This window comes from Echiichthys vipera (assembly GCF_963691815.1).
Source record: "Echiichthys vipera genome assembly, chromosome: 2".
In the NCBI taxonomy this organism is placed as follows: Eukaryota; Metazoa; Chordata; class Actinopteri; order Perciformes; family Trachinidae; genus Echiichthys; species Echiichthys vipera.
The window spans coordinates 22,557,106-22,572,831 of NC_139827.1; the positions used below are offsets into that span (position 1 = coordinate 22,557,106).

Consider the following 15,726-nt stretch of genomic DNA (forward strand, 5'->3'; position numbering starts at 1 on the left):
GTACTAAATTGGCCCTCGAGGAATTGATGCAATCCCGCAATCAGTTCAATAACTTGTTGCCATCTCTAATATAAATAAATGTTCTGTATACCTCCAGCTTATCAGTTTATTTGAGGCATCACATTTAGACTTTATATATGCACACATGTCCTTCCAGTTCCACACATTTATTTCTAAACTACTTAAAGCCTCCAGTCAAAGAATATTTCTGTGTGCACATCCTGCCTATGCACTCAACTGTCTCTCAGCCACACTGTCAATATCCCCAGTGTCCAGCTCAGGCCTTTTACTCTTTTACTGCCAAACAACCTTTAGCCCCTCACACACTAATCAATAACCACTGATAACAGACATGTAGTCTCATTGGCTGTCAGCCAGAACCCTAAAAACATATTACTCTTGCTCTTACAGTGCTGTCTCTCTCTCTCTCTCACACACACACACACACACACACACACGTGCATATGCATACACATACACATACGCACACACACACACACACACACACACACACACACAGTAAAACAAACACGCTTATCTTTCCCTCAGGATCCCACTCCCTGCACTGATGTTTTGATGTGCAAAGAAGTGCTTAGTTCAATGTTCACCGAACTTTAGTGATTAAATCTCCTTAATCAATTCAAAAGGGAAACCTACTCAACCTTTTATAGGTACTCTTCCTCTGTCAAGCTGCTTGTTTTTTTAAAAGACAATGCACATGATTAGAAATGGGTCATTCCCTTGTTCTTATGGATTTTTCTTATCTTTTCTTTTCTTCTCTGTTCCTTTTAATGAGTAGTTGCTTTCTGTCTCACTCTGCCTCGCCCAAAGTCCAGCTCCATCAGTATTCAGTATGTCTTGTTGTATGCAAGACATACTGAATACTTTATGTCTTTATGTAGAGAAGCTAACAACAGCTTCACATCTGGAATTGTCCATCTGTACATGGTGGGCAGAGCAAGGAAGCTGTGGGTGGTGCTCAACGTTCTTAACAAAGTGAAAAATAGAAGTAAAGGTTTGGGAACTCCAGTCACATAGACACATGTAGTGTTGTGGAGAAGGTCAGATCAGATGTTACAGCTACATCCCCTTCTGCTCTCGTTTCCCAGGCACTGGTAGATGGACATTCCAACTTTCAGAGCAAATCCCTTATTCCCACATTCCATTACACTTCAATGGAACTGAAACCTTCAGGCCCACACAGTGTTTCAGTCGCAATATACAGCAAACAGTGTTTCAGTCTCAATATACTGTAAGAGGTTGCAGCCATTGGGTATGCCGCGAAGCAGAGAGCATGCTGCCTGTAGAAGTTTTGGTTGTTTGGATTAGTAATTTCTCTGTATATCTCTGTTACATTAGGATGGGTTTGACAACTTTAAGACAATTGTGGAGGAGGAACTACAGACGAGCATGGTGAGTGCAGGAAATTGTATTACTACCATACATGTTTCATCATGGCAAGCAAGTCACAATGTGATTTATGACCCTGTACACACATCAGCTCTCTTCCTTTCTTGTTCTTTTCTCTTCAGATGGTGGGGATGGTGATTGGTGCGGGCATCGCCATAGTCCTCATAGCCATCCTCATCTTCTTCATCTTGCGGAGGATCCAGCTTCGGAGTCAGTAATTGCTGAGAACCACCACACTCACCATACACTGAAAAATTATATGTTTTAATATGGTAATTAATCATTTCTTATATCACAGACATAGAAGCTCAGGAGGTGCCCAAATACCGTTTTCGCAAGAGGGACAAAGTCATGTTCTACGGGCGAAAGATCATGCGCAAAGTGAGTATGTAATAATAGGCTGGCTTTGACCTACAATGAGGCTACATCCACACTACTATGTTTTTATTTAAAAACTATGTTTTAAAATGAAAGTGATCTCCTTCCTCACAAGTGTTTAAGCCCCGTTTCAGAACTCTCTGTTTATGCTAACACCTGGAAAGACATATCAGAGATCATTCACTTACACTGGGCATGCCACAGACATTGAAGCCAAACGCACCTACATTATAAAATGAAAATTTTACTGTACAACAGCTGCTAGCATCGACAACAAGGTCAGAAACAGCTGAAATTCGTTATCCATGATGAATTAACCAGCGGTAGTCAAAAAGGGGTCATGTGATAGGAGCATGAAAAATCAGCGAAGTACACATTGGGACTGATAAGACCCAATCAGGAAGGGGGGGGGACGGTTGTCTGCGTCAATGTTTCCAATGGCCTCTGTTTCTGCTCATCCTGACTGAAATGGGGTCAGCAATGTTCCAAACGTCTCCGTTTTAGGGGCTTAGAAACGCCCAAATTATGTAAAAGCCAGGCATTAACATTTCAAAAGTTATGCCTTTTTAAAACAAACTTATAAGTGCGGGTGTAGTTGTTTAGTCTACTACACCAGCAATATCATGGAAATCATTTTTTAAACCAATACACTTCTCAACAGGTCTCACAGTCTACCTCTTCCCTGGTGGGTACATCCTCTTCCTCTCGGCCGCGCTTAAAGAAGAAGCAGAAGATGCTCAACATTGCCAAAAAGTACATCAGAAAGCTCACCCTCACTAACAATAAAACTTCTATGCTGTCATGATGGGTTCACTGTTAGTGGTTCACACACTTTTCCATCTCTGCATCAGGATCCTGCGCTTTAAGAAGGAGGTGCCCATCCTGCAGGCCAAGGAGCCCCCTCCCTCAGTGCTGGAGGCTGACCTTACCGAGTTTGATGTGGCCAACTCCCACCTCCCCTCTGAGGTGCTCTACATGCTCAAAAATGTCCGGTAGGTTTGTCTTTTTTGTTATGTCTGTGTAAATATGTAAAACAGTCCTCTCAAGGCCCAAACATGTCCGTACATTACAGCGCTGATTTGCATGATTGATACACAACTCCTGTGAGACATGAGCATTGCTCCAACAGACATGCCCTCAAGATCTATGGTTCTGTTTTGCAGCGGTTGCTTAGCAAACTCTGCTCATGAAGCTCAGTTAATAGCATTCCATGGACACAACTTAACAAAGATTTTTTTAAGAGCCCCACATTTCTGAATATACAAACCTTACGGATAAGTATTGACACCCGTGTGTACAGATCTTCTAACCTCTATATTGTCCTTCACTGCAGTGTGCTGGGTCACTTTGAGAAGCCCCTCTTCCTGGAGCTGTGTAAACACATGGTGTTTGTGCAGTTCCAACAAGGGGAGTACGTCTTCAGGCCGGGCCAGCCTGACAGCAGCATCTACGTGGTTCAGGATGGAAAACTAGAATTGTGCCTTACTGGAGCGGTATGCAAGCTTGTGTGTGCATGCGTGCTAAATTATCCTCATTATCTGTGTATTTCATAGTTGTTTATGTGTTAACTGTCGGGGATTATACTATCTAATTTGTAAAAACTAAATGCAAATTGGATCAAATCTACTAAGGGGCTTATGGGAGTTGACAGTAACAACACATTGTCTTCGTCCCGTCTTCCAGGATGGCAAAGAAAGTGTGGTGAAAGAGGTTTACCCAGGAGACAGTGTCCACAGCCTCCTCAGTATCCTGGATGTTATCACAGTATGTCACACCCACTTCTTGCACACACACAAATCTGCACAGACATGTGTATTGCATCACACCTAACAAACATTTTTCCTTTTTTACACACAAGTACTTTTTCACACGTAAATGAATGATATGCCGTCCTGGCTATCGTTTTGTTAGACCCCACCCACTTGCTTCCTCCTCATATCATTCACATCACCCAGCTGACACACCCAACCTTCTTGACTGGCACACAAGTGACTCATACGTTGATCTGTGGTTGTAATTCAGTGAATATCCTGTCATAAACTGGATGGAATCAGTATGATTTCAATGCCAACCTTAAACAGAGGGTTAAAAATTATACCCATAGAGGTTTGTATTTTTTAATAGACTAAAACAACATTACTACAAATACGGCTGTACTCAAATCATATATTTTTTTATTCCAATCAGATTTGGCTGTTGAATATGAATTTGACTGGAATCTCAAAAATATAATGTAGTGCACACCGACTGACAAAATCAAAACAAAAACAGACGGCTTGACAGGGGTCAGAAGTAGAAGAATTAGTCTGTCACATTAGAGCTTGTTAAATATTTTTTGAAGTATACTGTGGGATCTTTGTGTTCAGGGTCACCAGAAGCCTTACAGAACTGTGTCAGCACGGGCTGCAGAGGTTTCCACTGTTCTCCGTTTACCTGTAGAGGCCTTCCTCTCTATATTTGAGAAGTACCCTGAGAGCCTGGTGCGGGTAGTACAGGTGAGTTGTGTGTGTAATTCAGTTTATTCTTTTCCCCCTCTACTGTTGGCTCCGTAAAACTAAAGTGATTTGGATAAAATCATCTGTCAAGTATGGGAAACGACTCACTTCCTGTTTTATCTGTCCAGATTATCATGGTTCGTCTTCAAAGAGTAACAGTCTTAGCACTGCACAACTATCTTGGGCTCACCAATGAGCTCTTCAGCCACGTGAGTTTAACACACACACACACACACCCTCAGTACACCAGTCCCATGCAAACATCTGTTTGGGATGTGGCTTGGAATTAGTCAGTAATTCTGTATCATTATCCCAGTATATGTGCTGTATTTATTATGGTTTTAGTTGCTAAATGTTAATGTTGTGTCTTTTTATCCTCTCTTCCCCATCTCTCTCGCACACACACACAGGAAATGCAGCCCTCGCGTCTGCCACCTCCGTCTCCCCACCCAACTCGCACCAGTCCCATCCGGCATGGTAAGCGCTTTGGCAGCCTGACCGTGACAGAGGAGCATCGAGAAGCTGCCATCAAGGGTGAAGCTACAGGTAGGGAGAAAAATCTAGAAAGACTGTAATAGTATGATAAAATGTTGTTTGTAAATGAATGACTCTAAAGAGAGGTGGGGACGATCTACTACGATCTACTACGATCTACTACGATCTACTACGATATACTACGATATACTTATTGGTTTTCATCAAAGCTTGAATATATAAATATCTTGACTCTCCATTGTCCTCCATAGTTTTGTGTTTGGTTTTGGTTTAAATGCTTTATCTTTGGTTCCTTGTATTTACAGGAGGAGAACAAGGGAAGGATGGAGCGACAGTGCCAACTCTCAGCAGGACCATCTCCATGCCTGTGGACATTGCTGGTGAGGAACCTCTCTGCTGTTCAGAGAGATAAAATTTTCTCAATATTCTTTAGTTTTACCAATAAACAGGATACATTTTAAATGTACACAGTGCTATTTTGAGAAAGAAGCATTGCTGAGACGCCTGAGTTAAGGGGTCGGAGTGGAAAGATTTATTGAATTACACAACCACGGCACAACAGAAGGATATGGCGCATGTGTCCTAAAGCCTGTCCACTTCTGATGTCATATCTTTCTAAAATACACTACATGTACCTGGTCTGTGGGCATGTTCGCACCGGCCATATTGAAAGCATTTTATTCAAGCGATAGACCACTTCTGTAAGCTTCTTTTGGGCAGGTATAAACAGTCAAAATCTCGCTGTAGCTGTTTGAAAAGACTCTTTCAAAAGAAGGCACAGTGCGGTTAAAAAGGTGACGAAAGCTCTCAACCATCTGCAGGCAACAGCATGTTAACACAGAGACATTTGGGGCATGAAGACACAGATGTTGAAACTTGATAGCCAGCAGTGAAGTCATACTGAGGGCAAACTGCAGTTTCACTGCCCACTTTTTCCTTGCTAATGCATTTATGACGATAAAAGCAGACGGGTCCATCATGTAAAATCTGGCTGAAGTTGCAGAGATTTTATTTCTTTTGAAGCTGTAAATCTTTATAGAAACAGAATGAAAGGCAATCCAAATTGCCCAATTAAAAAAGAACAACGGAAGGAAACTTAAAAAAATACAACAACGTAGTACTCACACTCACAGTATAGGTAATTGTAGATGGAGACCTCTGTATCCAACAAGTTCTTTCTGGTTGATATAAACTGCAGATTATAATCTTATGATCATTTTTGAAACCATGCTACACACTCTAAAATGTAATACTTGTGCTTACTTAAATCACAATAGTGTAATTTTCTTATTTCTCACTATCCTGTTGATTTAAACCATTGAATGTGAGTATTTACTCATGTTTCCTCAAAGAGATTTGAAACTAGGTTCATCTGAGTAAACTTGATTTGTAACTTTCTGTTCCTAAACAGGAGCCTAACCGTAAACTCCCATGATGCATTGCGGGATATATTTTATCAATAAAATTGCATTTTTCTCACCAATAGCGCATGATTTTACACCAAGTATAAAAATATCACTGTGTTCTTGATATCAGCTATCAGAATCGTATATATAATTATACATTTTCAATAAAAAAATTCCCACCACGACAGATAAGTCTAACAGGCAAAGCCAGGCATCAAATAAGCCACCGATACAATTTATTTTGTATATGAACAATAAACATAATCTTACTCTCGCCAGAGGAATTTCACTCCGCCTTGCTTTACTCATCCATCTGGGATCGCTCGACAGGGAAGTGATTTCAGGAGGCTGGGACTTCTCAAAAACCCTTGCATATGATTGGATAAACCACTTGTCCGTCATCTTTATTGACGTGCTACTTCAACCACTCACATCGAAACCAACCTGTGACGCTGATAAGAGCAACACGTGGAAAAGCCAAACAGAACAGCCAACATCGTTTCCACCAACAAAAGCCTTCAGAGCCGTTCTCTGGTGTTCTTTTAAAGAAGAAATATTCGCTAGATTGGACAACACAGATGAATTAGCAGCATCCATGTTGACGCCTGCTTCCTCGATTTGAGCCGGCAAAGTCGTTTCTTTGCTACGTCACATCTGTAAAACCCCGCCCGACAGTCCTGATTGGCTCGACCATTTTTTAGACACTGAAATAACTTAATCCTATGGAGCGAATCCAGATGGATGAGTGGAACTAGGCAGAGTCAAGGCGGAATGAGGTCAGGATACAATAAACAGAGATATCCCGGAGAGTTGGTACAACAGTGGCCGGCTGCTAACACTGATTAGCTCGGGGCAGCACGGTGAAGGCATTAAAACTGCTATTTTACCACTAACCAAAACCACTAATACTGATCGAAATAACAGCAAACCTCTGCAGTAGCATGATAAGTATCCCTTCACATAAAACGAAGCACCAACAGCGTAGTTAGTGAACCCAGACTTTATTAAAAGAGTGTTTTGAAATGCTTACCTACTGGCCGGTACCAGCTTGTCTCAAAGTAAAGTCCATTCAGATCGCTTACCAAATGCAATCCAAAAGCAAGGAGCCCATTGCTGCTTCATTTTATGTGTAAGGACTCTTATCATGCTACTGCAGAGGTTTGGTGTTATTCTGAGCAGTATTAGTGATTAAAAAAGCCATTTTAATGCCTTCACCGTACTGCCCTGAGCTAATCAGTGTAAGCCACGTCCGGCTGTTAGTGACCCTACCAGATTTCTCCGTTAATCGTTCAAACACAAAAAAAGTTGTCTCGATGGCTTATTTGATGACCGAATTTGCCGAAAAGACCCTGGAATAATTTTACACCGGAATTACTCTTTAAGACTAATAGTTACATTTACTAACCTTTTTCAGAGCAATCGGTTTCCTATATTGTTAACGGTCAACTTGTCACATTTAACAGTGCACGTTTAGCCTCTTCTGCTGTTATTAAGCTATGCGCTTGTCCTGTTCAAGCATACAATTCACCAAAAGGTAAGATGTTTGTTTTTCACTTAAATATTAATTAATGACTGAATTTTGTGCAGGTATACAGAAAAGTCTGAGATCTGACTTTGACATGGCATATGAAAGAGGACGGATCTCTGTCTCTGCAGAGGATGGCAACACTCCTCCGATGTTTACTCGGGTCAGTAGACTGCACACTCCTGAGACACAAACCAAAAAAGGTTAACTGATCTCATGACATAACATTGGGGGATTTCACCAGCAGCTACAGTGGTGTTTCAGAACATAGAGTAAAAGGCTGCTGCAGGGCATGAATAACAACAAAGTAATCAAGTATATTATTAAGTGTTACAAATGTTTAAAATTGAGTGTCTCTCTGAGGCTACTCAAACTGTTTTTTTCTTGATAACTAACAATGAAGACATTTTATCTGCTGTTTAATATTAAAATATTATGTTGTTCCAAAACATTATATTAGTCTTTAGCTTTTATAACAGATTGTAAGCTAAAGTCTTAGCTCATCATCTCATCATGATAATTCATAGTTTCTTGTACTGTAGGTAGACTGAGACTCCTCACAAATTTTCTTGTATGTGTACCATCACAGTCTGTTTCCCAGGACCAGCGGGAGAGGAGGGTGACAGTGGATGAGGTTCCCTCAGGGATCTATCTTTATCCAGAGGAAGAGCCGGGAGTGGACAATATCTTTACACCTGTGTCCAGTCGATCCAATGCTGCTTTGTTTGAGGAAGCTCAGAAAGAGATCCTCAGACTCATGAAGATTGAGGTTTGTTTAAGTCTTGTTTAAGTCTTTTCTGTTATTATGTAGTGGTATCACATGGCATGTAAGTAACATGCCACAGATGCTACTGAAAAGAGAAGCACAATAAGGCATAACTATCCTCATGTGGTTGTTTCACAACCTGACAAAAACCCATAGGAACGGCAACCAAAGCAAATCATCAACAAGCCAAAATCAAACATTAACAAAAAATCTGCCAGTGTTTACATTAAGAGAAATGTATTTTGTATTTGTGATCAATGACATCTGTGTATAATCAACAAAAGTCATTGATCACACTGGCTGCACAAATAGAGTTTGAGAATTAAACCACCAAATATAAGATCATTTATGGCACAAGATACAATAAATATGATGATATACTTTATTGTCCCGGTAGAGAAATTTGGACTAAAATGATGCACACATATAGCTGCATCCATAGAAGTAATAATAAAAAACAAACAAACAAAAACAGCACATACAGCACTGGTGATGAGAACACCTTGCAACTATTACAAAACCCCTGTAGCCTCAAGCAGCTTTATTTAATTTTTAAATTGAGGTAGGCCCAAATGAGCTGAGTTTGCATTGGGGTATTCTATATTAGGTGCTCATACACAGGGTGGAGAATAGATAGACAGTCAGTCAGACAGTCCTTCCCATAACCTTCATCTCTGTACAGAGAGATTGCAATGTGCTTTACCATTGCTCTAATCGATTAATTGACGACTACTGGACTATGATCCCTCACTGACCTCGGGTCCAGTACCACGTCCTCAGTTTTTCTCACATTTAAAATGAGATGGTTGGCATTGAACCACTGCACAAATCTCAATTTCAGAGAAATATGTCAAAGGAGGATAGCAGAAGCCGGAGCTGCCAAACTACTGCAAGTAAAGTGGAATCTACACATTTAGTTTTTATACAGTGCTCATTACAATATTCTTTTTTCACATGAATGAGCACATTGTCGCAAATCCCCCTGAAGCATCTGCTGGCAGATTATGATGTGGAAAGGGGGTCAGTCAGCAAGCGAGGGGGGGGGGGGGGGGGGGGGCTGCATGTCAAGCCACAGTGATGCAGAGACATAAACTGTTCCTGTGTGTTTGTTAATATATAAGAAAAGAAGTGGCAACAGAATATGCATTTTAAATAAAAAAAAACCCACATAAAATCCAGAAGACGAACGTGCAAGTTTAGCTAAACTGGATATCAGTAACTGTAACACAATGAAATGTTTAACGGCTCTGTGCTACATCTATACAGATTAAATCTTAATGCAGTTTTCAGCCAAAGACTAGGTCTGGTAGGAAGTTGTTTACACAAATTTGATGCAATATGTGGTAAAGCCTCTCTGTGGGCCCCTGAGTAAGTATTGCTACACCTAATATTTCAAAATATTATGCTGGTGTAACTAGACCAAAGATAAATTAGCTAAATGTTGCAGAATCGTCTACAGCCTGATTTCCATCCAAAGTTAAACAAAGTAGAAGAAAGACATTTGGTCCATGGTGTTCCTTCACTTTCAGTCACTTGTTTATTACTGCTTGACTTTTTACTCTTTTTCTGTCTTTCTTCTTCCAGGACCCATCCTTGTTAAATGGGAAACTGACTTTGCACCATGCAAAAGCTGGAGCTGTCTTGGCTCGACAAGGAGACCAGGTACTTTACACAAAGACACATACTGGACCCCTTTTTTGTAAAGTCATAATGGACTGATCTGTGTACCTTTAGCTGTACACTGCCCTACAGAAGCAAACTGTGTTCTGACATTTTTGCATTAAAAAAATTGATCCTTTAGTCGAGTTAGTTTTCCTTTCATTCCTTCTGTAGAGGGCCGTCTAAAAACATAATGTTGGTTGTTTATAGGACAATAACATCTAATTTGAATGTGATGAACAAGTGCAATAATAAGTATACTGAATACTGAGTATTCTACTGTGTACAAATATGTAGTTTACCACAGCTGTAAGGTGCTGGAAAAACTTAAAAATTGCTTAAATTTGACTTTGGAAAAGGTGTAGATACCCTGAAATGGGTTCTGTAAGCTTTGTTCCCTATTTTAACATTTTAATATTTAATTTTTTTGTTTGTTTGTTTTTATATATTGGTAAAACAGATTACAATATAAGAAAAAAATCACATTCAGGTCTTGATCAAACATGTAGTTACTGCACTTTGCCTGGGTAGGGCAGTATAGCCTTGTGTAGTAGTAGCAGTAAGGATATGAATCAAATATAGGAACTGAATCATTGCAACATAACTTTGAATGATATCTTGTTTTATCTTCCCTTGATTATGTTTTTCTCTGCTTTTTTTCATTTCCTTCTTTTAGGACGTGAGTTTGCACTTTGTCATATCCGGTTGTCTGCATGTCTACCAGCGGATGATTGACAAGCAGGAAGCTGTCTGCTTGTTTGTGACCCACCCAGGGGAGATGGTTGGTCAGCTCGCTGTGCTCACTGGAGAGCCCCTCATCTTCACCATCAAGGCTGTCCGAGACTGTACTTACCTCAAGATCTCAAAATCAGACTTCTACGAGTGAGTAGTGAATGTGGACAAACAAGAATGACTAGTATTTGTTCTTGTTTGATTTACAGTCCACTTTCAGCAGGAATTCCACTGCCTCTCATAGTATCCATGTCCTCTCATTAAAGCTGGGGGAGGCAGAATGCAAAAAAAAAACGACAGAATTTGAAGTAGAGTGAGAACTCGTCCTGCAGCTCTCCCTCTTCCCTCTTTACCTGATCGACGTTTGTTTTATTCTATTTTGTACAGTCAACCGTTAGCCTACCATCCAAGAATACCGGCCAGCTTGTCTGCCACGAAGGCAGCAGTGGGTGTTGCCGTGGCTTTCGGCCTCTGGTGTTCATAGCAGGGTAATGCTGCCAATCAGAACAGAGAGACTAAGTCGGTGTGAGAGGAAACACTGCTGCTAGGCTAAAGACCGACCCCGGCAGCAGACCAGCTCTCCCCCCTGCTTTCACAATAATTCTACGCGCCATGGGCAATAAACGACAGTTTTGTTTCTCTATGTTCTGTACTGCACTGTAGATGGATCACAATGCAGTCTCTTGTCTAAAAATTTAGCCTCTGAGCTGCAGTCGTGAGCCTTCACAGTCAGCAGCATAACTTCAACCAAAGGAGCGCTCTCTAAAAAGACCTGTGATTGTCCAAAGTCTCCAGTCACAGCTAGATTTTCTAAAAACCTGAAGCAGAGAGAGGAGGTGTAGAAATCTAGGTTTCTCTCAACACTTGAATTAGAATATGATGAAAGATTATAGATGTTTTTGCCCAGCCAGGCCAAAATATCCTGCCTACTCCAGATAAATTAAAGAAATAATGTCCCATAGTATGTCCTACAAAGCAATTACACATTCATGCAAAGTCTTAAAAATTTCAGTTTCAACTGAAGCTTTTTGTAGTCACTGATTGATCTTCCATAATTGCAGGAAACATTCTAATTTTGCTAGAAATCATCCGCTTCCAACAATATGAATAACTGTCTAGCCAGTATTGCTTATGTCTGGGCCTGTGCTGTATGCTTCCGCCTGCAGGATCATGAGAGAGCAGCCCAGTGTGGTCCTGAGTGCAGCTCATACGGTTGCCATCCGCATGTCCCCTTTTGTCAGGCAGATGGACTTTGCTATTGACTGGATGGCTGTTGAGGCTGGCAGAGCCCTCTACAGGTATAATAAGTATTTAGCTTCCTTGTAAAAACTTGCTTCGTCATTGCCTTTTTTAATATCACATCTTTGCTATTCTGCTCAGTGTGTTCATTTACTGTTTATGGTAATGGCTGGTGTAATATCTGTGTTTTTCTGTGCACATATACAGACAGGATGACCAGTCTGACTGCACCTACATTGTTCTGAATGGACGTCTACGTTCAGTCATCCGCAAGGCAAATGGGAAGAAAGAACTAGTCGGGGAATACGGCAGAGGAGACCTTATTGGAGTGGTGAGAAAAAAGTCTCTTCCACTCAGTTTCATTCTACCTTGCATAAAAAAAGAAGTTGTAAAAGACATGCATTGTGTACTGAATACTGTCAGGTATTTTAATGACAAACCTAATCAGTTTGCATGAAATGTTAATCAATTCTCTATCATTATTATTATTACCTTCTTACTGTAGTTAGGAGAGAAAACATCTCACGGTCGACTTGCCTCATACTTTAGGTGGAGGCCTTGACCAGACAGCCAAGAGCCACCACCGTCCACGCCGTGAGAGACACAGAGCTAGTCAAACTGCCAGAAGGAACGCTCAACAACATCAAAAGACGATATCCCCAGGTCAGCGACTTCGTTTTGATCTGGTTGTGGTTTTATGTACAGCTGAAATGGTACTGATGCTTCATGTCCATTTAGGTGGTGACGAGATTGATCCACTTGTTAGGCCAGAAGATTCTGGGGAACCTGCAGCAGGGTCGCGGGCCCTTCTCAGGTGAGGTGATAATAAGGAGCATTTTATGTGCACACATTGATACATAAATACTTCACATACATTACAATTTATTTACACACCATGCTCCTGTCTTCCAGGCTCAGCTCTGAGTCTGCCCAGTATGACAGCCAGTGCTGATGTCACCAACCCTGCTAGTAACCTCTCCACTGTGGCTGTCCTGCCTGTGTGTGATGAGGTGCCTATCAATGCATTCAACCTGGAGCTCAGCCATGCCCTCAGTGCCATCGGTAAGCGAACACATTTTATATTTACCCACAACAGCCCTTTTTTTTTAAAAATGATCCAGGATTGCTGGAGTTCTGTTTTATATGTGCGGTTGTTATGTGCTCTGCTTCCCTCACTAGAAATAACCTTCAAAAGGGCTTAAAATTAAGTGAACTGGGCATTTATAAAGCTAACGTGTGCTTTGGCAAACGTTGGTATTTATAGAAAAGTTGTAGTTGTAGTTGTGGATAGACTATACTTATATAGGACTATACTGATTACACGCAGTTAAGATGCAGTTTGAATTAATTATCAAGTCAACATGTTTTTAACAAGATGTTTAATTGAATTTTATAACTGCATACATCGGCAGGTGTGTCCATTTGGCCTAAGTTGTAAAAAAGTTTTGTGCAAATGGCCTACAATTATGAAGTAATGGTAAATTTCGTTAGATATAATAATTTTTTAAATGTATAAAATGATTACATTCATCTGTTTTCAGTCAAATTTGACCCTGCTGAGATAAAAGCATTTATGCGTGGATCACACGTGTCGCAAATAATGCTCTCGAATATCATCCTTTTCTTTTCTCACTTCATACATATAAACACATCAAGGCCGGCCATATTATTCCCAATTTTTGAATAGCCCTCGATATTTTATATATGAATATGCTAAACTTCCTTACAAATAATAGTGGTCGAGTTAACTTGTTCCACAGCTCCGGTAATATGTTTCCACTCCCTCTGAGTTTTTTTTTTTTTACGCCTTCTGTGTCATTTTCCTCACGTCCGTCAATCTAACGTCGTCATCATCATAACATAGCGTCCATATTCATGAGCTATTTAGTACATGCCATTTATGGTAGATAGTGGGGGGGGGAGTGGGATGACCCTGGGGTGACCCTGGGGTGAAGATCATCATCAGCCCTGCACAATTTCTAAAAGAAAGATTGCGTGCAAATGTGCGCCGCACAGTTTTATAAATCTCAATTAATTTTTTTTTGTGTAGCACATTCATGGTTTTTTGCAAACACAATGTTTTGGAGGAATTCAACGAACATTTGTTTATAGATGAGGCCCCAAGTCTCTCTGCCTGATTTTAAAGCTCTTACAAGTACAGTGGTGAATCAATCGGTGAGTGCTTTTTGCAGTGTGTAGGTATTTTAATATTTCAGTTCATGTATTTCTTGTGTTTCTATGTTGTCTTATGATTATTGTTGTTGTCTGTAACTCTTTATAATGCTGTCTTGGCCATATCACCCTTGCAAATGACATAATTGATGGGGGTCTAAACGGTTTGTGGTTATACCAGAAGTATACATTACTTTCTAGTATGATGAAGTAAAACATTGTGTACACATGTTGAAGCTGTTTTTTTTGTATTCATACAATGTACACTGCCTCTGTTGTCTGTATGTCTCTGTTTGACACTTGCAGGGCCCACTCTGCTATTGACCAGCGAAATAATCAGAGAGCGACTGGGTGCCTCTGCTTTGGACAGGTGGGTCTAACTATCAGTGTAAACATCTCAATACTTAGTCTCATCCAGCATCATAACAAGCTTTCCAACTGCAATCTCCTGTTTCAATTTTTTATTGATCACCATCATTTCCACTCACTTTATTTCCCAATTTGTTCTTCCTGCCTTTTTTTTTTATTACATATGTTTTGGTCTTCTTGAATTCAATTGCCAAGTGCCAAATTATAACAAAAGTTATCTCAGGACACATATATTCTTATATATATCCATATTGAGTAGATCTAGACCACACATTTTGACTTATTTCTGATTCATAGATACCCAACAATTCCCCCATGAGTAACTGCATGTCGCATTGCACCAATATTGCGCACAATTGCTCTCAATTACAGCTGGTGTCTGTTTTTTGGTGAATTAAAACCCTATCCCTTCACCACATCCTTGCTTTTCTCCTGTATTCATCAGTATCCATGAGTACCGTCTGTCCGGCTGGCTGGCCCAGCAGGAGGACATCAATCGGATTGTTCTGTACCAGACTGACAACAGCATGACCCCATGGACTCAGCGCTGCATCCGTCAGGCTGACTGCATCCTCATCGTCGGCCTGGGGGACCAGGAACCTGCCCTGGGAGAGGTATGTGTGTGTCCAGGAAAGGAAAGGGGAAGGGTGGCATACATTCTGGTAATAAACAAACCTTTCAAATCCAGATAAGTACATTTACTCTTTTTACTCTTGTCTGCGTCCTCTTCTCTCCCCCTCCAGTTGGAGCAGATGCTGGAGAACACAGCAGTTCGGGCTCTGAAGCAGCTGGTCCTTCTGCACAGAGAGGATGGGCCGGGCCCCTCCAGGACAGTCGAGTGGCTCAACATGCGTAGCTGGTGCTCCGGGCATCTGCACCTCAAGTGTCCCCGCAGGGTCTTCTCCAGACGCAGCCCCAGCAAAATAGTACGAAGCAAACTCTTCTGCTGTTTCTAGCTATTTTTTACGACATTTCTATTCTTAAGAACACTACATATAGCATATACAGGATAAGGGTATGCTTAATTAGCTGGAACCAGGTGATGTAGTGGACAGTGAAATTGATTAGCCACGCCTATAT

The 15,726-nt window shown here is 40.9% G+C and overlaps 1 protein-coding gene across 5 annotated transcripts in view; it reads left to right on the forward strand.

Annotated features, from left to right (window-relative positions):
* The window catches only part of pnpla6 (patatin-like phospholipase domain containing 6), a 33,985-nt gene that overhangs the window by 5,294 nt on the left and 12,965 nt on the right, over nt 1-15,726 (forward strand). For all 5 annotated transcript variants that reach the window (XM_083925457.1, XM_083925458.1, XM_083925460.1 and 2 more), the window contains exons 3-25: nt 1,360-1,413; nt 1,533-1,620; nt 1,709-1,791; nt 2,450-2,541; nt 2,640-2,780; nt 3,122-3,281; nt 3,472-3,552; nt 4,155-4,283; nt 4,412-4,492; nt 4,694-4,829; nt 5,084-5,158; nt 7,772-7,872; nt 8,299-8,478; nt 10,060-10,137; nt 10,811-11,016; nt 12,033-12,164; nt 12,313-12,436; nt 12,655-12,768; nt 12,844-12,919; nt 13,018-13,167; nt 14,584-14,647; nt 15,092-15,260; nt 15,390-15,572. In XM_083925457.1, the coding sequence (XP_083781583.1) occupies nt 1,360-1,413; nt 1,533-1,620; nt 1,709-1,791; nt 2,450-2,541; nt 2,640-2,780; nt 3,122-3,281; nt 3,472-3,552; nt 4,155-4,283; nt 4,412-4,492; nt 4,694-4,829; nt 5,084-5,158; nt 7,772-7,872; nt 8,299-8,478; nt 10,060-10,137; nt 10,811-11,016; nt 12,033-12,164; nt 12,313-12,436; nt 12,655-12,768; nt 12,844-12,919; nt 13,018-13,167; nt 14,584-14,647; nt 15,092-15,260; nt 15,390-15,572 (2,697 nt within the window). The remainder of the gene's footprint in view (nt 1-1,359; nt 1,414-1,532; nt 1,621-1,708; nt 1,792-2,449; nt 2,542-2,639; nt 2,781-3,121; nt 3,282-3,471; nt 3,553-4,154; nt 4,284-4,411; nt 4,493-4,693; nt 4,830-5,083; nt 5,159-7,771; nt 7,873-8,298; nt 8,479-10,059; nt 10,138-10,810; nt 11,017-12,032; nt 12,165-12,312; nt 12,437-12,654; nt 12,769-12,843; nt 12,920-13,017; nt 13,168-14,583; nt 14,648-15,091; nt 15,261-15,389; nt 15,573-15,726) is intronic.